General features: G+C 31.3%; 2 protein-coding genes across 4 annotated transcripts in view; one reads left to right on the forward strand and one right to left on the reverse strand.

The window, feature by feature from the left end:
* Positions 1–222: 222 nt before the first annotated feature.
* On the reverse strand, positions 223–16,691 carry LOC148629378 (uncharacterized). Its single transcript, XM_088549984.1, has 18 exons — positions 16,541–16,691; positions 15,002–15,136; positions 14,200–14,295; positions 13,761–13,968; positions 13,376–13,484; positions 11,876–12,038; positions 11,155–11,260; positions 10,456–10,564; positions 9,295–9,442; positions 8,649–8,853; positions 8,174–8,238; positions 7,054–7,222; positions 6,675–6,817; positions 4,969–5,046; positions 3,659–3,759; positions 2,375–2,522; positions 2,011–2,069; positions 223–523 (listed from the first exon to the last, which is right to left on the reverse strand). The coding sequence occupies exons 1-18, from the start codon at positions 16,592–16,594 to the stop codon at positions 391–393; spliced, it is 2,229 nt and encodes a 742-aa protein (XP_088406110.1). The 5' UTR covers positions 16,595–16,691; the 3' UTR covers positions 223–390.
* Positions 16,678–26,894, forward strand: part of LOC148629379 (threonylcarbamoyladenosine tRNA methylthiotransferase-like) — a 28,576-nt gene continuing 18,359 nt past the window's right edge. The window contains exons 1-7 of one of the 3 annotated variants that reach the window (XM_088550009.1): positions 16,678–17,019; positions 17,951–18,132; positions 20,353–20,454; positions 20,869–21,032; positions 23,398–23,464; positions 24,216–24,336; positions 25,802–25,905. In XM_088550009.1, coding sequence (XP_088406135.1) covers positions 17,967–18,132; positions 20,353–20,454; positions 20,869–21,032; positions 23,398–23,464; positions 24,216–24,336; positions 25,802–25,905 — 724 coding nt within the window. In that variant the 5' untranslated portion in view covers positions 16,678–17,019; positions 17,951–17,966. Of the gene's footprint in view, positions 17,020–17,949; positions 18,133–20,352; positions 20,455–20,868; positions 21,033–23,397; positions 23,465–24,215; positions 24,337–25,801; positions 25,906–26,894 lie in introns of all 3 variants that reach the window. The other 2 variants (XM_088549999.1, XM_088550015.1) reach the window with 2 other exon arrangements.

Raw genomic sequence — 26,894 nt, forward strand, 5'->3', positions numbered from 1 at the left:
ATACTTGCTTCTTGTTACTTTCTTGTAATTGAAAATTTGTCTTTGTGCTTTGAAAATCAGGCTGTCACTTTTTTACAATCACCTTGTCTCTTCAGACTTAACCATTATTCACGTTTTCACATGGTCTTCAATGCACATTGTATCAAAAATATGTATCATATACACAATGAAGCTAATTATATACTGACTACCAGGGTCCTCATTTCATTCAAAATACACAAACAAGGTCAAAAAATATATATTTGAAACTTAACAATATACATTGCACAAATAGGAACAAAATATGAAATTTCAACTTGAAATAATCACAATGCATGATATTGAAATGTAAATGAAAATATTATTCCAAAATCTGAATGTTTTCTGGTTTTCCTAATCAGCCATCTTTATTCAAGGCTTTTTCCTGAAATATTTCATAAAAGAGTCTCTCACAGCATGCAATGGAATATCGGATGATGTAGCAAAAACATCTTTGGCAATCTTGGCTTCTTTTGGTAACAGAAATGAAGTCATCTGTGAAATGCTGTAATACAAAAGATATGCCTGAACTTATCAGGGCAAGCTTTGACCATCTAAACAAACATCTTATTTCAATGACATGTAAATCCTTTAAAGTTTCATTTCTAATAAGTATGTTTATATAATGAATATCAGGAAAATTAGTGGGACATATTCTCTGTATCAGATCTGGAGTTCTACTATATAAGGACGTAACTCCGACATTGTTTACTTTGTACACATATAAGTGATGACCTACCAATCAAGCCAATGAGATATCTGAATATGTCGTTATTGCATGTTTCCTTTAGGTTTTTCTCGTATGTTTGATTTAGAATTTTTAGGTACACTTTCAATTGATCTCTCCACCTAAAAACTTTTCTTATTTTTTTCTCTCTGAAATAGAATATTAAATGTACCGGCATTGTGTAAAATGGTATTTCCATGAACAGATTGGCCACCAGTACATTATTTGAACTAGCAACAAATCTTACAAAATAAGTGTGTGCCTCCATAGAAAATGCTTGATCAGGCAATCCGGGACAGATACAGGAATTGAAGAACAGGAGGGCACAATGACTGACCAAAGAGGGAGAAGACTTCATAACTTTGATTAGCTTGTGTCCTATCCCATTTGTTCTAGTTGAGCAAATAAAACTGTTATTAACTAAACCAAGGAGGAAACATGCACCACCACATTAGTGACTCTCATTTCATTCACTTGTTTCACAAAAGTGGGAGGGTGCGTGCCAGGCCCGATTCCACCTTTGGCAATTACTTGAATTAAAATCCTTACTGTTACAAATAACAGGTAATTTTAATATTTTTCTTATGTGTGCATGTGACAAATAGAATATAATATAAACCCATTATATTTTTGAAAAAAAAGTAGAATTTGAACTAAAACATAAGAAAAATTAAAATCTTTTTAATAGAATATTTTACATGTGGCCAACTGTCAATACAGTTGTAGTAGTGAACTGATTGGTCTTGTATTAGTTGTGAATTTGAATTGACAGAAACGAGTCACATTTAACTCATTAATTTGAAGAAAATAAAAACCAAAATAAGATTTAGAGAGAGCATTGAACATTGGTGATACATGAATTGGCACCATAGATAATTCAGGATTAAAGCAATGTAGACCTAATGCTAATATTAGATAAAGTTGTATAGAGAGTAGCTGTTCCTAAAGCAGACATGATCATAAAAGAATCATGATAAAACTAGGGTAGATGAGTACTTGTAGCATATAAATTGTAATGACGGAATGGGAAAATTAGTATTGATCCTAAGAAACTTAACATTATTATGGTAGCTGTCACACTGGCAGCCTATTAGGTTATTTGTTAGGATTCTTCTACTATCTTGTATATCACAAAGATCACGGAGAGATGGAGAGAGCAATGATCTCATGGCTTTGTGTTATGAGGACTTAAACCTGTATTCGATATTAGATACCACTATGCCAATTTGAAACTGATAGTTAATAGAAGCAGTTCATATACACACCATGACATGTCTGGTGAATCAGTGAACAGTTCTTCAGCATATTGAGCTATTACTTCTTTCTGGAAAAAAATAAAGGAATGAGACTAAATAAACTGGTTGACAGTGTATATTCTAAAAATGAAGGACATGTTTTAAATATTATTGTATATTATAATACATTTTGTACTAAAATTGGAAGTAATACAAATAGCTATATATTGCAATGTTATTTAAAAAAAAGCAAATAAACAAAAAAAATAAAAATCTCCCAACTTATTTTTATTACATAAAGAATAATTTAGAAGGTAATAAATTTTAAAGTTCTTTAACTTCAGCACCAACATCTTTGCATTACATATAGAAAAACCAAAACCAATTAATTAACCTGTGTCATTGCCCTGAACAGTGTAAGGTAGAGAGTGTGGTATAAGGATTGATTCCCTTTGTATTGTTGTATCAGTATTAAACCTTCCTTCCATTTACCATAGTCTATGTACATCCCCAATGCAGTATTTTCACACTGATACTTCTCACTGAAATAAAAAGAAACTTCAAAAGCAATGTTCAGACATGACATGCATGTCCAACATGATATTACCGTAATAAAATAGTATTTATTTCATTTTAGTAAGTGTATTCATATGAACTTAAGGAGGTATCCCTAGTGTAAGGGACACAACTCTTAAAAATCATTGGAACATTTGTATGCAGCATTTTACTTCAATGTTATGTAAGCATCTAATTAACTTGGATGGATTTTATTATGCTTCAAGCTTGAGAGCCTATGGTGAAATTGAATATGATACAAACATATCACTGATTTCAAGAGTTATGTCCCTTACCCTAGGTATACCTCCTAAAGCTGTGTTCACATCTGCATATAGCCACATTTAATGCAAATATAAATTGAAATAAGAATAAGAAAACTCCAAAAAAAGAGACCCCAAAAAACATCCCCTTCACATTGACTTATAAATTGTAACATCCTTAAATGGATTTTTACAAATACCTCACAATGATTATCTTTCATCATCAACATTTCAATAGAGGAACAAAACCTTGTAAATTTCAATAAGTTCTGCTTAATCTAAGTTGTAAAACCTTGAAATGGGATTATCTCCCCTTGCAGGGATCCAAGTTTTTTCCTTCAGGCACATCTACATATGACACCTAACTTCATCCAAATCAGTCAAGCAGAATTGCAGGAGTGAGTTGTGTTGACAAGCTGTGTTGATAGACAAATGATGTTTATCCAAAACTTTGTTTTCTGGAGTATAAAACAGCTTTAGTGGATATGAATATTCCAATATAAATTGTAATGGAATTTAGCTAATGAGCATAATTCAATTTGCATTTATACTGAACAGATAAAATATGCAAATTCAACTTTACATTGGAATGCATATTTTACAATGTTGTTTTAATATTATGCTTCATAAAAATTATTATGATAATTTCTTGTGAATGTGAACTGATAGCATTCACACATAAATATTAAGTCTATCCTAAATCGGATAAGAATGAGCATTCAATACACCAAAAATATAACCAATGCATATGAAACAACTGCACATAAACTGTAAACACAGCATTAGTTTAATGATGATGTGGAAGAAAGAAAACTATGAAAACATATTTCAGGGTTAAAATAACAGACTTTAATCATTACCTGACCATTAGTAAGTTCACATAGGCAGTAACAGCAATATCAGGATCTTCTGATGACTTGGGTGGAGGCAAACACCCTAATGCTCTGTCATAGTATTGTAACTGTTGGAAAATTTAGAGTAAATAGAATTCATCACAACATACATGAAAGAAAACACACTTAGTCTCAGTATTTACAAAAAAAAATTAAAACGTGAAAAAGCTACCTATAAGACAATTAAGTGTTTTGGGTAATTTTCTTTGTCTAAATAGAAAAGTACCGTACATGTAATAGCATAAAAAAAACAGCAAATGAATGAACATCATAATTAAGTACATGTATTCTTGTAGTCTCTTTCCTTGTAAAATTTTGATTTATAAATTACAGATGAAATTCTTTATTAGCTTTTTTTTTAAAAACACTTGAAACAATATAATAAAGTGTAAAAAAAATTACTATGAGAGATCCCAGTGATCCAGCTCAGGCTTTCAAGCAACATTTGAATAAAGGGCATATCTAAAGGCTAAAAAAAAGAGTAATTTTCAGGAATTTTAAGAACTTATTTAACAAATTTTAAAATCAAAATAAAAAAAACAATGTGTATGCACCTCAACAGAGTCTAATCCAGGATCTATGAACAGTGAGTGAAGTGAGGTTTTAATTTTTTTTGTGAAATTTATGCATAAAAGAAAGAGATTTCAAATTGTTTTTCTATATTAAGGCAAGGGGCAAGGCTTGTTCAATATTTGAAAAATGTAGGATTTTAACAAAACCATTTCAGGCTTTTTTTTTTTTTTTTTTTTTTTTTTTTAGAATTTTGAGGATTTGATACCTGATATTCCCACTCCCCCATTTGATAACATGCACCTCTTCACCTCTGTATTGATTTAGATCAAAATCCTAAATAGTATGTGCACAATGGGAATATGTAATGAAGAGTTTTAGAAAGTTTAAACAAATTTCAATCAGTGGTATAGGAGGAGTAAGGGATAGGAGATGAGACCCTCTACACATAACAGAAAGAGGGAAGGAAGGAAAGACACCCCTATCACTATATACTCCCACTTTGCAAGTGGGGGTATAAATAAGGAAAACCTGAAAGCATGCTGGCAAGAAAATTAAGATAAAAGGGCATTTGAGCATGCTTAACCAAAATGATGGGTAAAGTTATGACAAAATTAGCTCTACTATACTATTTCTTGGTTCAAGCTAGAATTGTTTTGACATGATTATTCACGTTCTTCAAGAGGATGAAGGGGTAATGTATCCCTCTTTTAAGGCTATCTAAGACACTGGAACCTTGTTGTGCTTTGGATCAATTCAAAACTTACAGCCTGTCTTTTCCTTATGAAAGCAGAAACACCAACTTTCTGGTTATTGATCATTTGACATAGCTTCACAAACTGAACCTAAAAAAAACAAAATGAACACATTGAGAGTGAAAATCACAATGAGAATTAATGCGGTAGTACATGTTAACTAATCACTTTTGTAAGCAAGCAAATGGAACACATGACTGATGAATGAACTGTTTTCTAATTTATCATTACATGTTAGGGAGCAGCTATTTGATTTCTAATGGAGGTGGGGCTAGGATCAAATTTTGAGACCTGATTTTTTTTCAGTATGATTTCTGACTTTTTTTTCACTCTAGCCTGTCCTGGTTTTTTTTTTTAACAAACCATATCCTGATTTTTTTTCAACCACTTGCATCCTACTTTTTATTTTACCAAATAATTCATCCAGGATTTGTCATAACCATATGTCATCATCCTGCCTTTTTATTTCAAATTTAATCCTAACCTCCTTCCTAAAAATCAAATAGTGAATTCCTTAAATATACACAAGCTTGATGAAAGAAATACAATTTCTTACATGGCAAGTTGTTGATTATCATAATTCTACAACTGAGACATTCAATATACACTAAGTTATTTGTAAGTTCATGTCAAGTTATTTCAATGTGTAACTTAAAGAGATTGTAGAAAAATTTTCAAGTAATGAAAATGGAACTACAAAAATAAATACAATCAATGCCAATGATGACTTTATTTCCTTTACTGTTTAATGTTTTTTTGTAGTCATAAAACATAAACTGAACTTGCAAATAATGCAACCTAATAGGTCATATAAGAAACAATGAGTGCTGTAGAAAATACAACTACTGGTATATGTGGATGGAATTGTATTTCAACAATTAGTTTAAAACTGAAATAAACTAGGAAATAATTACAGCACAGGGAATTACTCTTTTTGAAGAAAATAATAATCTATAACGTGCAAATGTGTCAAGAAATCATGCATTTAAATCTAAAAAAACCTATAGATGAATACTTCAACCTTTGTTCTATGGTACATAAATACATCAACATATAGTATCAGTACGCCTAATAATAAAACTAGATTTTTGTTCATTCAAATAAAATAAAAGAACAGCATTCTAATGCCCCCTCCCCCCCAAAATAAAAAACAAGTGCTGAAAACTTTAATATCACAGAAATTTTCTAAGTCTAAGGGCCATAACTTCTGTAAAAAATCATTCAACCATAACTAAAGTTGAACTTAATCTGTAATTTCTCATAGTAAGACTACATACAAAACAAAAAATTGATTGGTAAAAGCATTACAAAAAAAAGTGCAGAAAAAACTAAATTCACTGAAATTTTCTAAGTCCAAGGGCCATAACTTCTGTAAAAATCATTCAACCATAACTATAGTCGAACTTAATCTGTAACTTCTCATAGTAAGATTACATACAAAATATACAATCAATTGGTAAAAGCATCACAAAAAAAGGCATGGAAAAACTGTAAATTCACTGAAATTTTCAAAGTCATAGGGCAGTAACTTCCATAAAAATCAATCAACCGTAACCAAAGTTGAACTTAATCTGTAACTTCTCATAGTAAGACTACAAACAAAATATAAAATCAGTTAATAAAAGCATTACAAAAAAAAGTGTGGAAAACGTGGATAGATGGATGGACGCATTTCCATGTCCCCCCCCTACAACACAGAGGAATAAAATGATACCTACCAGTTTATGTGGCTGTATTAACAGCATGAGTCTGCATATGTGTTCAAATAGTGGCACAGCAACATCACTACTCACTGCACTAGCTGTGTTCTCACTAGCTAAAATACACTGCCACCGCTGTATCTGGGAGGTGCTGATATCTTCTGTAAATCATGGGATGTAATAAACTAGGTACATATCTACTTGTACAAAGCAATTAAAATGAAAATTGACTTTCCAATAATAATGTTTGTGGAAATGATATTGACTGCAAGACTTACTGGTAAATGTAATAGTCAATTTCTTCTTTTTTATCAATACGAATGTACTGGTATGTTAAAACAAACACCCCAATGAAAAGTCTGTTAGAATTGATGCAATAAATGATTTACATCTATACCTGTTTCAAAATCCATCAATGATGTCAAAACATTCAGCACTTGATGTGGGTATGAACATGACAGAATCAGGAGCCATGACTGTCGTGTTGTCATTGACATTAATGTTTGAGGAGACAGTGTGTGTAAAACTTCCTTTTCAATATTCTGACTGGACATACTAGGAAGTTTCTAGAAGTAAATTTAATTGACAATATAATTTTGTTTAAATATTAAATATTATTCTTAAAATATCTAATCTTCTCAATTATCTTTTGTTTATAGTATGTGTTATTGTTTTACAGTCCATTAACCCTTACCTGAATAAGACTTGGTTGATGTGTCATCTTTTTAACTAAGTGATTCCAGCCAAAAAAATTGAAATGTTCTAAAGCCTTCAAACTTCATAAAGCTCAAACTTAGGGGAAGTATGTATGGCAGAATGTCTTCATAAACAGGTTGTAGGGACTGGTTCATGGTTACAGGGAGCATCAAGGGGTAAAATGTTTTTACTGATAGTTGGCTTTATTTTTTTCAAGTATTAAATGGTAGTATAAGAAACTTACTAAATCCATCAAACATTGTATAGAGCAAAATTTTATACATTGTACTATTTTGAGGCTTCCAGATTCTGTTTCTTTTTTGCCTCCAACACTGTTAAAAAAGTGTCAATTGCTTTGCTGTAAGCCTTGCAAATCAAATTAGCCAAAACATTGTGAGAAATCCATGGGTCAAGCCCAGTAAAAGTCCTAGGAAAGGGAAAAAGGGGTTAATAGAAAAGGTATCATAATGAAGTAAATGGTTAAATTATATTGTATTATATGACCATTTTTAAAGTAAGAATGATGCCGTCATTTTTATTTTATCTTGGATACAAAATTTTCCTATCACCAGATCAATAAACAAGGTCATGAACTACGCCCCTTTTAACTGCACTACTTTTACCAATCTAATAATCCTGTCTGATAATAGGCATGTCTATTGGAATAAATTTATATTAATTTATCATAGTTTTTGCCAAAATATTAAATTATAAAGAATGTAACTAATATCTGAGTATATTATCTTGTATAAAGAATCTTGGAACAATACAGTAGGCTTATCAAAATAACCTTTGTTTGTACTGATCATGGGTAGGTTTACCTGTACTTGTGTTAAATATGTCTGTTGTATAGAATCTAGTTCCCAGTAATTCTTTAAATATGGCTCTATAATAAAACAAAAATACTGAATACTGTAAATTTTAGCAATTATTGTTAAAAATCTGGCTGATTTAATATTGCTGTGATAAATTATACATGACTAAAATGACTATGCCACAATAATTAATGCATACAATATTTTTTTTAACTTACAGTAAAATGTAGATTTTCAAAAGTGAATATAGATAAAAATTCATATTATCTCTTTGATTTTTTTCAATAAAAATCCAAAAGTTTGGTTTGTATATAACATTTGGTTTCTGTTACATAGAGGACTCATTAAGAAAATATTTTTTTTATAAAGCTTTTTGGCAGTTAACTAGATGTATTGAATATATTTGAGGCAAAAAAAGACTAAATTGAGAAAAATGATGTGCAACCCATTGCCCTATTCTTACACAAAATGCATTGCTAACCTAATAGTGCTGCTATTTTTGTAGTTGGCTCTCTATTCATATTCAGTAAATGATTCTGTCTCAGATTACCCAGATCTCTATAAACTTCAGGGGATGGCTCATCAAACTTTTTCTTTTCTAGTAAGGCTAGTTGAACAGCGTTGGTCTGAAAACTACTAGTCCTCAACATTTCTTCTATACTCTGTTTATCAGTCTCATTTGACCACTGCAATAACACAAACCTTCATTCAAATGTTTAATTGATGTATCTTGTGATAGACAATTCATATCTTAATAAGAAAGTGTTTCTAATTTCTGATCTATTCATTGATTAGTGTATTAACTCAGCAATGTGATATTTATGGTTTTCCCCCTTTGTTTAGTTTTATAATTTAAATGATGATTTTTTTTATGGTAATTGGAACTGAACAGGTACAACTTTCGATACTCGATACACATCTAGCCTGGCTCCTGAGAGGTCAAATAGCTCCCTAAATCACTCAAAAGCACAGGCAGATTTTATTAAAAGTGATACCAGATCAACTGAAAATGCCATAAAAGCATTATATTCATTCAAGAAAAAAAATAAAATGTTCTCTTATCAAAATAACGAATGTCTTTCTAACTTTACCAACAGTATACACAATACTTTAAAAACTATTCTGACCTGTAAGGTATAAATATTATTTTCAGTATAGAATGCTGGCCACATTGTACCAATACTAAGTTTACAGAATCCTAATATAGGGCTACCATCTGGACTTTTTACTGTGCAAGGTTCAATTCTAGACTCCTGTTCATGTTTTTTGTATATTCTACAAAAGTAAGAGTTAAAAATATACATATATAATGCATGAACATTTTGCATAAATATGTATATCAATCTTATAGTGCATTATTCAATTCTGGTACCATTTTCAATGGTAGAAAGTCTTTCCTCTGTTACTTGACTTATTTATACCATCCATAATGTGAGATGCATGAAATACATGTCTATTTCAATATTTAACATGCTTTGCTTTTGATCTTAACATTTGCACAAAGACTTTGTTTTACTTAGACATTTTATGATAAATTTTCATTAAATCCTGTTGGACATGCTTTTATTGATATTTTTGTTTAATTAAACAAAGTGTGCTTATCAGTTGTATTTGGATTTTGACTAACTTGCAGAAAAAGCAGGTTCTCTTTTGAGGTAGATACAGCTTGCTGTCTTTTGTCCTATTTGTTAAAATGTTTGTATTTAGTATTGATCTCAAGAGTTAAATCTGAATTCCACAGACACAATAAATAGTCTTATTGTTATATTTCCCCACTACTATCCAAGGTTAGGAGGGTTGAGCCCTCACAAACACGTTTAACCCATTCACATATTTAATGTGTGTGTCCCAAACCAGGAATCTGAAGTCCAGTGGTTGTCATTGTTCTTTTATGTTCATTGTTATTCTTTTTACGTTTTTTCTATAGATAACACGGACATTCTTCTTTTATGAATAGTGTCACTTCATTTATTTTATGGCTTTTACAGCAAGTTTTATGGAATAGGTTTTGACCATCATTGAAAACTGTGTGGTGAGCTATAGAAGTTGAATTGTTTGTTGCTTTTGGTGGACGACTGCCTAATTGGCAATTGTACCACATCTCCTATTTTTATTGCACTTTATAAACATTTTCATTAAATTGCTCAATATCAGTATCAAGTCTTTAACTCCATACAAACCAGACCAGATGAGGACTCTAGTAAATACAATGCAACTCATTTCTATATAATTATTATACACTGTAAATAAGTCATTTTGACTAATGTCATTCTAAGTATACAACTTACATTATACATGATCCCTCTAGTGAACCAATTACATTTTGGTATTCAAACCATTCACTAGTGTCACAGTTTCCATCCAGTGGTAGAATGTACTGCTTCTTTTTTATGTCACCTGTTATAAAACAGTATAACCGGAAAACTGTGTGACAATATTTTGATTATCATTTTATTGGAATATATCATTTTGTTTACAATTTACGGTGAGGAAAATAGCTAATTTATAGTGATGGAATTTGTCTTCCTTCAATTGAATCACCATTATCTGATGAAATGTCTTCGGTAATTAACCGATCAATTAGATGTACACTTTCTATTACTTAGTACTACATGTACTGAATCAGATAGAAAATTACATCTCTTTGTCAGTTGTCCAGTTAACTACCTAAGGTGGTTTATCAAGTGATGGATAGACCAACTCTATTCCCTGAAGTTTATTATTACACTAGCTGTAATATAAATCCCAAATTTTTAATGAATAAGAAAGAATCATTAATCTAAAATAAACTTTACAGACAATTCGATCAAGGTCAGAGATACAAAAAATTAATATACTAACATGTCAGGTAAATAATAAATATAGAGGATATGTGAATTTATCTATGTTTTTCAGTGAAATATTGAGATTCTCTCAATTTAAAACTAATATTTGCCACACACTAAAAAGTTCTTTCAATTGTCTTGGAAGAAGAATCTGACACATACCTTCAGTATCTGACAAATTGTGCAGACTTCCATCACACATCACAATAGATAGACTCATGTCTTGTAATCTGTATATGATGCCCTTTAACTGTTCACTTTGTTTGACCTTGAAAAATAAAGAACCAGTAACTCTGGAAGAGCTATTGTTTGTGAGGTACCAGTATTTGTGTTTTTTACGGAATAATTGAATTCTTAATTACCGGTAAATATAAAATTTCCATAACTTATTGGGTCTACTCAAATCCATGAACTCAAACTTCACAAACTAATGGAATAATGACTTACCATGAATATAATTACCTTCACAGTAGTAAACAATAAAAAAGTTAACATTTAACTTCTCATTTAAATCATCTCTTACATTATAAAGTGTTTTAGATGTAGTACACATGAAGAGGAAAGAAAGAATAAATCAGAGTATGGTCTTGATGAAAAGCATTTTTAAGTACTGTTAATGTGAAAAAGTTCATAGGGTGTCTGTTTTTTTCACCTCCATTATTTGCTGAGTCAAATATTTTATGTGGATGTAAACTTAGCTGTCAGACATATAAAAGTCTTAACTAATTAAACAATGACATTTTTGTGTAGGGGTAATATTTGTAGATACGTCGCTGAACGTAGCAAAAATTACTCCATTTCCACATTTACAGCATAATGCTGACAACAAAAATAAAACTCTATAAATAGTATAAAAATGAATTTCATCACTATATTGACATACCTGAGATATAAACCCAGCAAGCTTGAAAGTAAATTTGTGGAAATCTACAGCCTCACTGCAGCTGAAATCTTTAATCTCTGTTCGGTGTTTGCCAACACTGACTAGAATCTTATTAGAATAACTGGATAATAACAAAACCATTGACACCAGAGGTGGATCATTTCTAAAATAAAAACATTAAAACAAAGTACATGAAGTGCATGAATTTTAAGACTTTCTAACCTTTGGTACAAATGAATGGTGAAACAGGACTGTCAAAAACTGTTTATGAGATACTGAAATTACCTACAATGCCTAAACACATTATTATTACTATTTACAATATTTGTATAGCCCCAATCTAAACTACATTTACTCTAAGCACTTTACAGCATATAAATGATATACAATACAAAGTACATAGTAATCAACACCTAAAGTTATACAAAAGAAAATGAAAATAAAAATATTATTCAGAACCGTCATTATGTATCTTAGATATGGAAATTTGTAAAATACCACTGATAAAATTGAAAATCTATAAAACATAATAACGTCAAATTTATAAAACATCACAATAAGCGTCTTAAAAAGATGAGTTTTCAGTCTAGATTCAAAAATGTTGATATTGTCTAAAACTCGTAGTTCACCGTAAAGATTGTTCCATACATTGGCAGCTGCCTTGTCAAACCTACATTCACCGTACACTTTTGTTTTTACTCTTGGCGTTTCAAGTGTCACAGAGTTTTGGGAGCGTAGTGATCTTGATGGGCGGAATAGTCAGAAGCTCTTGGAGATATGCTGGAACTATACCATGGATTGCTTTTAAAATGCATAAGATGAGTTTGTATTGACACCAGAATTGAACAGGTAACCAGTGTAGGTCAATTAACACAGGTGTTATGTGGTCATATTTCCTGTGCCATGATATCAATCTGGCGGCAGCATTCTGGACTCTTTGAAGCTTGCTCAAGGCACTAGATTTCACACCATATAAAAGGGAGTTGCCATAATCCAATCTTAACATTATGAGAGAACACACTAGTGTTTTGCAAGCACTGTCCGTAATGCAACAACGAATTTGGCCAATCTTTCTGATTTGAAGGAAACATGACTTAATGGAAATAATAACTTTCACTCTAAATTGTCAATTGATGACATCACTAAATGCAGATTTGGGATGTTCAATAGATGTCTCATATCAGCAGCTTTCAACACAGCAAGTTACATTCCAAAATTGTCAGTATGAGCAATGAAATAACAAAAATAAACACTCAAGAAGTGGGAGCTGCGCTACTAACCAAAGTCAGTGTGAACCTTTTGAATAAATTAGATAAAAATTCTACATGCATAACAAGAGAAAGTTGATCTGGATGCAGTGTTTAATATAATATAAATATATATGCTTTTCAAAAGTTAAAAAGGACAATATCTCCTGAATCAAAAATGTAAAGTCTACACCTAATTACAGTATAAAAGTTTGACAAAACACATACCATATACAGTTTATTCAATACTTACCTAATTACAAGGTACAACCCTGAACATGATGGGTAAAGATGACAAGCAGGACAATTAGAGAACACAACAGCAGGTTGTCCTAAGTCTCTTTTCATCAACTTCTCCTCATCTAAACATGATAAAATTGGAAAGGTGAATTATTTGTATCCAACTGTTGATAATGAAAATGAGTTTAAGTCGAATACCAAAAAATTTGACCAACTAGAATTTACAGACAATGTGACATTACCACACAACAACCAATCACAACAATGATTTGTATTTATATCACTTGTTCATATCACATCGACCATGTTGTAATACATGTATAACAATTATCTAGCTGTCAAAGAAGTATATAAAAATACTTAATACTTAATACTTTGCCTTATAGCAAGAAAATTACCATCAGGCAACTGAACCTTTACTATACTACAGACAGGTCTGTCTCCTTCACCATCTTGTTTCTCACACCAGTATAATGTATTCTGGGAAGGATGGAGACAGCAACTGATGATGGAGGTAGTGTCTTTGTTTCCAATACCAAATGTTATCATCAAAGCCCATCTTTCTGCTCTGTATTTCCAACATTGAACATTTCCACTGACCTCAATCTAAAAAAAAAATTGGAAAAGCTTTCAATTTTGCTATTTTAATAACCACTCAATGATTATGTTAAGAGCTTATTATCTTCTGTGTTTACTTACATGTTTTAAATCAACTTTTGTAAATTAATTGTTGCATTGTGTTAGGATTGATTGAAGTTTCACTTAATAAACATCTGTCAGATTTATTTTTACAAGATTGCAAAAAAAATTTGAATTGCACATGATTTCGTAACTTACTATATAAACCAGACTGTAATTTACTGCAGAAATCAGAATATCCAATACAGGTGACTTGAGGTCTTTGATGTCAAGGAAACCATCAAAACCTATATCCTAAAAATGAAACATAAATTTAATAAACCGTAATACATTTCTTGTATCCATAGCAACATAAATGTACCATATTAATGCAACTTGAACATGATAGTATTTAATGTTATAACAATTATTCTTTATCTAACCATTAAATAATAATAAATGTAGTCAATATATTTATATTTTAAATTAAATAATATTGCATCTAACTACAGGTCCATAACTGAATCAATGTCACTTGATTCTGGCTTGTAATTTCAACAACTTGAATTTAATGTTCCATACCTCACATAAACTAATTTTTATGCACTTAAATTACATAGAAAATTTTGAACAAAACCTGAGAGGCTTCATAATTTGAGTAGTTATACACAGTAAATTTACCTTTATCAACTACAAAAACTTCTTGTCAATGAGGATAAATTAAGACAAAAGACCTAGTGTGTGGATTCATGTACACAACCCCTGCATATGTTCAAACTTACCCTTTCTTTGTAAAGTTTAATTTTAAACACCAAAAGGATATACATGTATGAAAAAAGGCAAACTCAGACTTGACATGAATATTGAACATTCATATGCAAAATTTTAACTGTATACATGTATGTTGAAGGTTCTTGTTATAAAACAGAAATAAATTTTCGGAGCAGAAGGATGAATGGACCAGATAAAAACAATTACCAAAGAAGTGTTATGACATAAAATAGGTTATAAAAGTGCCTACACTAGATCTACTGGCGGGTCTGTTGTCAAAGGTAAAGAGTTGTCTCCCCTTCTTCACTGTAACAAATATATGTCCTGGGCTTAACCATACATTGTGTATGCTACCATATTTGCTATCTAAAACATCTTCATAAAGCTGAAATAAAAGAACAGATCAACTTAAATTTCAAGACTTTAGCCCAGTGAGAAGAACTGAAATAGTCTCCTTCTGAAAAATTCATAAAAGCATGTAATGATCAGGGGTTCAAATTTATTTTGAAGAGAGAAAGGTCCTGGACTTTTCATGTTTCAAATTCATGGTCCACCTGAGTAAACTCTAAAGTCCTCAATAAATTGTCAAGGTCCAGGACTTGGGTAAATGAAATTTCAAAGGTCCAAGGTGTTTTAATCCAAAAATATAGAACGTAAGCTATGAACAACAAAATCTTTTGTCAGGAGCTTTTATAGTACACAAGGCTATTTTAGTATAATAAATATCAAAGACTTTGACATATGCCTTCTATATTTTCTACATAAAAATGTCTTGTGAAATAAGCTATTTTAACATAATACAGCTAAATTTTCTAATTTTGCTTTATTTTTCATCTACTATTTTAGTGCAACACATGCATAAACAGCAATTAAACTTTGATTTTAACAAAGTCACATATTCAACTAGTGAATTATGCAATTTTCAAATTCATTCAAAACACTTTAGTTTTCGGGGCTGATTTTGATATTTTCTGAACATACTCCTGTTTACAACCATGACAAAAGGACCAGGCAATAATTGTTTTCAATTATCCGAGTTTCTTGACATTCAAACAGTAGTACAACCTTGAAAAATATGTGTCAGTGCTGCATTTTGCATTATGTGTAATTTGTTTATCTATTTAAGAGTATTTTATAATTCTTTTGCATACTGCATGATATGAAAGATACATATTGTGTTGTATATCAATTGTGTTGAAAATTCTAATAAGAACAGAGTATTAGGGACACACTATAGGTGTAGATACACTGCCACATGAATAACTCAACATTATGACATCAGAAGTGAAGATTGAAGTATTTCAAAAATGATATACGAAGATAGGAAATGATTGTTTCAACTTTTCACACAGACTCACAGCATTAGTCCAAATTTTCTCTGACCCTGCAACCCACATTTCTTTTATTTGGATATTGATATGTTACAACCCAACATATCAATATCCAAATAAAAAAAGAAAAAGGAGGGTTGCAAGGTCAGAGGAAATTCAGACGAACACAGCATGTGGAATTCCCTCATATTCTAGTTGGTCAAGACATTGGCAATGAAATAACATAGCCATGCATAATCACCAAAGTCAAATAGCTCCGTTCCAAATAAGCAAAGCCTAAAATCGTATTATCATGATTCATTATCACATGATGTAACTTTTGTTCATTATGATTAACTACATGTATAAAGCCTATTAAAGGGACTTTATATTACATAAACAAAGTCATAATAAACACTCCCTGATGTATAGTAACTTTAAATAATGTTGCTCAAAAGTTAAGTAAATCATTCATTCACCTTTGACCGAGAAACTGGATAGCAAGCTAGTGCTGTTTTGCAGCTTATTGTCATTATTCTAATATATTGTAACTGTGAACTTCAACTTCTATTTTCATTTTCACTTTGACTCAGCTCTCCTGTAATGAAGATGCTTTCCTTGCATTCACGTTGTACTTCCGGTTGCACAAGAAATTTTGGGATTTCTACAAACTGTTAATTTTAGTTTAGTTTTCATAAATGACAATTGATAATTATTATTCCCGTGTAATGGTTTGATCGAATAATCGTCTTAAATTATTTAAGACCATTTGAAACACGGTAAGAACCTTCGTATCGGCTCCATGACTTCTGAATAAACCTATACGTAATTTTGGCATTACAGTTACAGATATACATGTTGTATATGTAATTATAAGACTAAGACTTGAGGCACAGACCATTTTTCTCTCGAAGAGGCGGATGGCTGGCATTTTATTTTGCTAGAATATTTTTTTCTCGTAAGTGCAAAAATAACTTTTTTTTCAGCAACAGCTGGAGGGAAATGTTTACAGATCTACATTAAGTAGTGGGGGAATATTGAATCATAATATTTTTTTCTGTGGCAGAGGGAAAAAAATGCTCAAATTTAGAATAATTTTTTTCACAAGGCATAAAAATTGAGGCTACAAGCCAAAATTCTTGCAAATGAAAAATCAGGCATTATTGTTTAATCTATGTGAAAATAAGGTGTCATTGCTAATTCTATGTTTAGAAGTAAATTGTTATAATGAATCCAAATGTCCAATATCACTGAAGAATCTCTGCTGAGAGAATGAGACTAATTATAACAATGTCAAGGTAATTGAAGATTGTTCTCCTTGTTTATTTGATGTAAAAAAAAAACACGGCTGAAAATTTTGGTCTGGTAAATCTTGATTTGGTCTAGAGAAAGGTAATGATTTACCTGTCTGGTAAAAGAACAAACTAATTTGGAACCACTGGTGGCTAACAATCTTTTAAGTGGCCTTGGGAAAGATATATAAAATCCCAGTTTGTAATGGAAGAACATGTATAATTATACATACCTGTGTTAGACCTAAACTCCAGTTTTGTGTGGTATCTTTCAGGCTATGAGAAAATATTTCAATAATCAAAAGTAAAGAACAAACATTTCGGAAGCCATTGTTGAAAAAAAAAATTCCCTCTTTCAAGGAACAAGCCTATATAAGTCTAGCATAATTTGTTGTAATTGAACAACTTCGTATCAAGTTCATGATGAAAACTATCAATGACCAAAATATACATTTATTCTACTAATTGGATTTTTATGGTTTTTATGTGAGCCATTCTGCCTTAAAGGTCTCGCAGTAGTTTTCTTATTAGTAACAAAAATAAAATGTGTTTGTTAATGTTTTGTACTATGTTGTCATTAATAGTTTCATATTGCAGATAGGCGAATACAACCATGCCTGCAGCCTTTGATGTTGATGATATAGAAGACATTGTAGCAAAGGGAACATCAGCTGATGATATTAGGCATACAACTGGTAGAAAGCATGTAGTACCTAAAGCCAAGCGTTACGGAAAATCTATGAATTCTGACGAAGTTCATGGTGACAGTTTTATACCTGGTTAGTAAAGTGTTGTGTTGAAAGCGGCGTTTATTAGGCCATTCAAAATTAATATCTAATTTCTATATTCACTAGCAATTTTTCAATGAATTCATGAGGAAGGAAGGTACATGTATCTTCTACATGCCCATGTGACAAACAGTCGGGGGGCATATTGATTCACCCCTGTCCATCCTTTTGTCCGTCTGTCTGTCCATCTGTCCAGATTACACATGATCATGGCTAGTCTGGCTATCTCCTTGTACAGTTTTTGAACTGCATCTAAAATATTTTACAGGATATTTCTATACATGATGAAGGTGTGCAAGGCCAAAGGATTTTGATTTCCGTGAAATATTATGGAAATCGGTGATAGTTACACTTAGTCATTTTACTCAGAAATGTATGGATTATGGCTTGTACAGCTATCTCCTCGTACATTTTTTGAGCTACATAATCTTTCTGAATCTGCAACCATGTCTTCATACAAAAATAAACATGTTCTTAATTTGGCAAATCTAGTGAGCAGGGGCATCTGCAGACACATTTGATTTACTAAAAAAAATCACTACTAACAAATGACGTGAGGCTCCTGTGACAAACAGGGCCTCTAGTTTATTGACTATGATACTGAATGAAGATAGTTTACTACAGATAATAATAAAATCTTTATTTCCACATTGTAACACAGTTTACAAGCTAATCTTCCCTTAATCCCACACACGCTAAACTTTAACTACTAAAACACACACATAATAAAACAAAAGCTGATTTGACAATATCAAAGCACTTTAAATAATATACAATATAGAACATTAAAAACAGTGCAAACAGTGTAAACAGCAATATTTTTCTCTTTTAATGAGTCATAAGGTACTTCTTCATATTCATTTTGAATTGAGTTAGTAGTGGCTTGATTACGTAAATGTTTGGGTAGATTATTCCACAGGATATATGAATGAATCTCTGAAGAGTTCAGTTTTCATTTTTGGGATTATCAAGTTTCCTTGTTCAGGATTTCTTAGTGATAAGGTTTATTTCCTTAAACATAATAGAGGTTGTAAGTCTCGTTCTAGTTTCTATTTCCCTTCCGGAATTTCCGATGTAGAACGTTTTGAAATCCAAAGACCGATCTGCATTTTATTGTTTACTTCCGGGAAATCGAAACGCTGCAATCACGTTGCAAAATCTTCTATTAATGCTTTACTTTACATTTTTATCATGTAGAACTAGATATTTACATTTTTTATCAGTATTTTTACACAAAAAAAAATTTGCTTTTAATATTGAACCCATTGATGTGTTAATGACAAATCTCCATGCATTTGAATGGTAGACGAGAACCCATTCTCATAAAATCACAGAGTCACATGACAAGACTTACAGTCCCTATTGAACTTTACTATTTGCATGGTTCATAGTAGGAGACAATAACATGGGAAATGCATGTTTTTCTTTATTGATTTTGCAATAAACTAGTATTTAAAGGGAGAAAAGGACTTGAAAACTAAATTATTTTCAGTTGACCTTAAACTAATTGTCCCCCGCGACGCATCGCAAGGGGACATGGAAATGCCGGGTGTCCATCCGTCTGTCCAGGTTTTCTGCACTTTTTTTTGTTATACTTTTACCAAATAGTTCTGTTTTTGGTATGTGGCTTTTTTATGAAGAGTAACATATTAAGGTAGACTTAGGTTACGGTTGAATGATTATTACGGAAGTTATGGCCCTTGGACTTGGAAAATTTCAGTGAATTAACTGTTTTCCGCACATTTTTTTGTAATGCTTTTACCAATTGATTTTATATTTTGTATGTAGTCTAACTATGAGAAGTTACACAGATTAAGTTCGAGTTTGGTTACGGTTGAATGATTTTTACGCAAGTTATTGCCCTTGGTCTTAGAAAATTTCAGTGAATTAACCGTTTTCCTCACATTTTTTTGTAATGCTTTTACCAATTGATTTTATATTTTGTATGTAGTCTTACTATGAGAAATTACATATTAAGGTTGACTTTAGTTATGGTTGAATGATTTTTATGGAAGTTTTGGCCCTTGGACTTTTAAAATGTCAGTGATTTTAAAGTTTTCTGCACTTTTTTTTTCTCACGGGGGACATTGGAATGCTGTTCTTTTATTCATTTTGTAACTTGTACTGTGTATGTTGATATTCTTATTCTGTAATTTATTGGTACAAGTTTGATTAACTTTTGAATCAGTCTTGTTTTACACTTTTTTGTAGGTACTCAAAAGATATATGTTAAGACATGGGGTTGCTCACATAATAATTCAGATAGTGAATACATGGCAGGACAGCTCGCTGCAGTTGGGTATAAAATAACAGGTCATTGTCATTTGCAACCCTAACCTTTATCATATTCTATAAGTAAAATATGTCACCAAAATACTGTAAACTTGAAAATTTTAGTACCACCTTTTTGAATTGCAGTGTTGGGAATCAGTCTAATTTCACACAGTTTTGAATGAGCTATCTTTCATCAGATTGAATTATAATGTTCTGCAAAGAAAGTATTCACGACTATTTAATTTTCAACTTTCAGGTCTTACTTTGAAAATACATTATATAGAAAAAATATTTTGAATATCAAATATTTCGATTAAGTGTCAGTCTAAATAATGCTATTATGTTTTTGAATGAAATAACGGGAAGTAATAATGTCAGGGAAAAGGTTATAGATGTTTTTCATTTTACATTTCAAATCAGATATAAAAGTTTTTTATTTTTTTTTCAAATTAGATGTAAAAGAAGATGCAGACCTATGGTTATTGAATAGTTGCACTGTAAAAAATCCAGCAGAAGATCATTTTAGAAATGAAATTAAGAAAGCAACTGAGTTGTCTAAGAAGGCAGTAGTTGCTGGGTGTGTGCCTCAAGGTCAGCCAAGGGCAGATTATTTACAGGTATATTTGTAGTTCAAGGATATATATACAATAAAGGTACATTGTCGAAAATTATTGAAGATTTGTGATGAGGCAATGGAACGGGTAGGAAATGCGAAGCTTTGCTGAGCTATTTCCCCTGTTCCAAGCCGAATACACATAGCTTCAATAATTTTCGACAATGTACCTATATTGTTTTTATCCTGTTATATTAATAGTTTTGTGCATGTGTACATTTTTAAAATAAAATTTTAAAATGCATATACCCTGAGGAGCCCTGATCGTTAAACCGGAAGAAAAAAATTAATACGCATGGTGCATGACTCAGTAAACATTGAAATTCAATCTGCACCATATAATCTGTCAAAGCTGTTTGAAGATAATAAGCAATGTATCAAAATTTATTTAATTCCAAGAGAAAAATAGGTAAAATGAACCATAAATACTAATATTTTGAATGTCGATTTTAAGAACATTAAAGGTTTGAATTTTGCAAAGAAGGTGGAAGCTGACTTGTTTCTGTTTGGTATATGGCAGTAGATTTCAGGGGTGAAATTTGTGCACTAGTTTCTTTGGGATTTGAAATATTTGTTTGAGATTTTTGAAGAAGAGGAGGCAGTTGTATGGGCAGATCTATAATGTAGTGTTCCTCTGATTCATTATCTTGGGGTTTAGGCAGTAATAAATCCAAGACCATAACAGTTTCCTGGTCTTTGTCTCTTCAAGAGTTTTATCATATTGTAATGCATCAATTTTTTTAAGTGGGGACCAGTTTATGTTAATTGTGACGGACACTCTGGCTCCGAGTCCAACATGACTGAAATGACAGGGGAAGTTGTCTGCAAACTGATAATGAATCAAATCTAAATGAGATTTGGGATTTGCCATATATATGACGGTGAAAAAAATACAAACAAAATCATTATTTGGTTTACTTAAAATCTTTTATTTCATTCAGCTAAAAAAAGTGAAAACGAAACAAAACAGCGAAAAAAGATTAACCGGATACGCAATCGCAATTTGTTTATATCGAATCTATGGTGGCGGCCATGATTAATTCATGCATACCAGAAAAAAAGTAGTTCCGCCGATCACATGAGTGGGAGGAGCCAGAAAGTCGATAACCTGCTAATGTACGGATACAGCAAAAAAATAACCGTATACCTTTATTCATTTAACAAATAACCTCATTGCAGGATAAATATAAATAAATGCAAATACAGTCAAACTTCACTCACTTGAACTCGGATTTCCAGAACACAAACTTTTCTCCTATATAATCAATATTAATAACCATGGATTTCTCAAACTTCGATTTCTTGAACACTTGAACTGACTAGTCAGTCTGTTCATTAATAAATTTTTTAAATAAATATAAAAATAATAAGTAGTTTCAATTTAACATAGTACTGATTAAAGTTCGAGAATGTTTCCAAATCAACTTGAAGAAAGCATAAAAGAAAATTATATGATAATAAATTATTGACCTTGGAACTCAAACTCTGAAACTTTTTAAAACCAAACATAGCATTTTTAATGTCAACAAATCAACAAACCTTCCGAAAGCAAATTACTAACAAAAACTAACAAAACTTTGTAGGAAGTAAACAATTTCTAATGATAAAGTTGAACTCGGACCGGCAACGAAAAAAAATCTGGAAATCTATGAACTTCAATTTCTCGAACTCAGGATAGCTTGAACACATTTCAGTGGTCCTTTGGAGTTCGAGCTACCAAAGTTTGACTGTATGCAGATATTGAATTACCATGGCTGTAAGTTAAAATTGTTAGAGAAAATTTTTCATGCCTGAGGCTTTGAAATTACTTAAATTTACATAATTTCATGAGAGTTATATAATAATTATTAAAGCAAATATTTATCACCTTCATATTTATCAAGACAAACTAAAAATGAAGTGCTTGTTTTCCTTATCAGAACCTCACTTTACGATAAAAGTCTTATCTGACATACTAAATAATAAAATTAAAATTGAACATATGTTGTTTTTTTTTATTTGTCTGTTTCTATCATATATAAATACATGGACTATTGTCTTTAATATCATGATCATGATTGTAGTTAGTTACTATTTTACTGTTCTTAAGTTTTGCATTGTTGTATTCATGCCGTTACCATTTATTGTAAATGTTTTAGCGCAAGTAAATATTGTCTGTTGTCATAATATAGTAGAATACACAACTAAATTACATACAGCTGGTCGTCCTTCTCAATTGCTGTGCATAAAATATTTTGCTCCAATTTTACAATTGAGGAAACCTGGTGTTTAACTAACCTTGGTTTAGAAATATGTTGAATAGAAATTAGCAATCAAGAAATTAAAAAAAGATACACATGATACGTAGAATATGACTATTTTTCTTACAGGGTTTAAGTGTGATTGGTGTACAGCAGATTGATAGAGTTGTGGAAGTTGTTGAAGAAACTCTTAAGGGTATGTTGAAATTTTCTTTAATACCCTGGATTTTAGAAAACTTTCAACACTCCATTCACGTGTTCAGTTTTTAATGCTTTTCTGATTTTTTTTTTTATTACTAATGGGGACTAAAGGTGAATACTTTGTATGTCAGTTCTTATATCAGTCCATCTGTCTGTCTGTCTGTCTGTCTGTCTGTCTGTCACACATGTTTTCTGAACTGCTTTTCAACAAGCTTGCTGATGTTGGAATGATTTTTGGTTTCTGATTGTATAGGTTACAGATCATTTTAAAATTTAGCTCTATTTTAATGATTCATTTTATGAAAATTATGGGCCTTGTTTATATATGTGTGTGTTCTTGAGGCCAGAAAATTTTTGAAAAGGACTGAATTATAATCAAAGGCATTTTATTTTCTTTCTTCCTTCCTTCCATTATGCAGAGGGGTTCCCATCTCTTATCCATTTCTCCTCTTACAGTACTTCATGGAATTGAAACTTTTACAGAATCTTCAATACATATTTCCATTGTGCACTTCCTATTTAAGATTTTGATCTAAATCAATTTGGAGGTCAAAGGGTACCATGTGACGAATTGAGGAGTTGGGTATCAAGTTTTAAAGCATTACTGTACTTACAGTTTTTCTAGTTGGACATTTTTGAATTATTCTATGACTGGTAAGAATAGTTGCATACCAGTAGATAAATGAGTCAAATAACAATATTGTATAGTCCATTATCGACACTGTATATTAACTTGAATTATATAGGTCATTCTGTGAGGTTATTTGGACAAAAGAAAGCAGAAGGCAAAAAGACTGGTGGTGCTTCATTGAATTTGCCAAAAGTCAGAAAAAATCCATTGATAGAAATTATTGCCATAAATACAGGGTATGTGTACATAGAGAACTGGGTATATTTACCTTAGTAAGTAAAATATTCCTGTTATTGTCTGGTTTTAAATTTACAAACTTATAAACCAGTATTTTTTGTATGTCCAGTATGAGTCATCTAAACTTTACATCCAGAATCATTTCTGGAGCTACTTGGTCCAGTGCATTCTTGATCATCAGATAGATATTAACGGGTGCTGCTTATAAACCCTTTCACTTGTTAATTTCAAAAAAAAGGATGTGTTTTTGGAGTCCATAATGTACCCCCACTCATCAACTTCATGGTGATTTTTAGGAACCTTTATACCTTCCATTACCAAATCAATTTGTCGCCAAAGAATATTCATGTATTCTTTTGCAGTATAAGCCTATATTTGTACCCCACCAGGTAAAAAAGCCAAGATTTTTGGGACTCAATTGTTTGAGTGTCTAAGTCATCCAGGGACAGCATTTGTAAAGACACTGAACAGATATAGATGTCATCATATAACCCAATGTCTCACCTTTACAATGGTACCTAGAAAGTTGCTGTAACACTTAAGGGTTTGGCGCAAAAATGAAAAAAAAAATGTACTCCTACCCCACAGAAAAATTGCTTAAATTGATATATTTTTCAATGTGAAAACCCCTAGGGTATTTATGCAGTAGTAAATTAATTAGGTTACAAACCACAAGAGGAAGGTAGGAATTGATTTTGGAGATTATAGCTCCAACTGTTTCAAAATCAAGGGCTTAAAAGGGGCCTTCAACAAGAATTTCTTAGAATTTAACTATTTAACTCCGGTAAAAGCATAGGAATGTTTATGATATTGTTCCAAAATATTCTATACTACAATAGCCAGACTTGGATTGATTTTTGGGGTAAAGACGAACTTTTCAGAAATAAGGTACAAATAAAGGGGGCCAGAAACCTGCATTATCCTATGTCTAGACAATAACTTGACTATCATTTATTTTTGGTCCAATTTTGAAATTTTTCTTTTCATTGGATACCTTATGAAAATCTGTGCCTGTGATTTTCAATTTGATGTTAGGAATCTCTTACTGCTTTTGAGAGATGAGGGTTCACAGAAGCCACACCCCAAAAAATGAACTTTTTATTTCAAGTTCAATTTCATTTTTTAATAGAAACAGCCTGCATTTTTCAATTATATATCAGATATTTCTTACGGCTTTCAAGTTATAAGGGTTTAAAAGGGCCAACCCACCGAAAATTCACTTTTTAATTTTTTGTCTGATATTGATAATTTTCAGTTGAATTTCAAATTTTGTGGCCAAACCAGTTATTGTGTCCAAAATGAATTGGAAGTTCTTATGCTTAAGTATGTCCACACTTGCCCCAACTGTTCAGGATTGAAACATTGTAGTTGTATCATGCTGCACTCAGTGAAGCTTTTTATTTAAATATGGTATCAAAAACTATTTAATGAACAAAATTAAGTTTGACTTTTGATGTATTGTAGTTGTTTGAACCAGTGTACTTACTGTAAAACAAAGCATGCCAGAGGTGAACTAGGGAGCTATCCAATAGATGATATTGTTGCCAGAGCCAAACAGTCTTTTGAAGGTATATGTTTATTTAACTAAATTGTTAGGGAAAGCTGCCTAATTAGAACTCCTTTCAGACTGCATTTTTTTTGGTTCAATTTGGACAGATTTTCAGTAATCACAGGTACAAAAAAACATTTAGAAAGGCCATTTCCAGATATATGTATATATATAACCTATGATTGCTAATTAAGTTAATTATTAATATTAGATAAATGCTTAATACCATATTTATGATAACTCATAAATAATAAATTTAAGTAACTCAAATTGCAGTGTTTTATAAATATTTAAGGTGTATAATGAATAATGAATATTGAGATGAGATTCACAATGCTCACTAGAATTGTAAAAGTAAGATTCACAGGTTATCAATTTTAGTATTTGGTATTAGGTCATTCCTGTGGTTAACAATGTAGTCATTGCAATCTCTTCAACAACTACAACAAATGTATATTATAAACTCCAAAGATAAAGAGTTATAGCAATATTGCTTAAATATATATTTATAATGAAGTCCGTTGTCCATTTAAAGGTTTCTAGCCAAATTTCCATTTTTTTCATGTTAAAGATTTAAATCATTTTAAATTGTGGAAATTTTTATATGACTAAAAAATTTCGTATATTGGTATGGCACTGTTGTCATTATCGTCAGTGTTGTCCATAGACACTTGGTTTTCATGCAATAATTTGAGTATTGGTTGGTTGATCTTTATAGAATTTTGTAACAAGGTTCCAAACCACAAATGGAAGGTTAGTATAGATAAAGGGGTTATGACCCTCACTGTTTTAGAATTAGAGGCAAAAAAGGGCTTACAACAAGAAATTATTAGAATTTAACCATTTAACTCCAGTAAAAGCATAAGAATATCAATGATATTGTTCCACAATATTCTATACCACAATGGTCAGACTTGGATAGATGTAGGGGTAAAAACTTGAACTTTTTAGAAATAAGGGGCAAAAAACATGCATTTTTTTTATGTCCAAACAAGAACTTGACTATTA

This window comes from Perna viridis, chromosome 1, assembly GCF_037379345.1.
Source record: "Perna viridis isolate PV_CMFRI_1.1 ecotype Kerala chromosome 1, ASM3737934v1, whole genome shotgun sequence".
NCBI classification, from domain to species: domain Eukaryota; kingdom Metazoa; phylum Mollusca; class Bivalvia; order Mytilida; family Mytilidae; genus Perna; species Perna viridis.

Excerpts from the sequence above, each read along its gene's own strand:
- LOC148629378 (XM_088549984.1), bottom strand. The coding sequence starts at position 16,594 with ATGACAATAAGCTGCAAAACAGCACTAGCTTGCTATCCAGTTTCTCGG. Across the intron at positions 12,039-13,375 it reads GGGTTGTACCTTGTAATTAG|AAATGATCCACCTCTGGTGT; the intron begins GTAAGTATTGAA and ends TTTTTATTTTAG. Across the intron at positions 524-2,010 it reads GATTCACCAGACATGTCATG|CATTTCACAGATGACTTCAT; the intron begins GTGTGTATATGA and ends TTTGTATTACAG.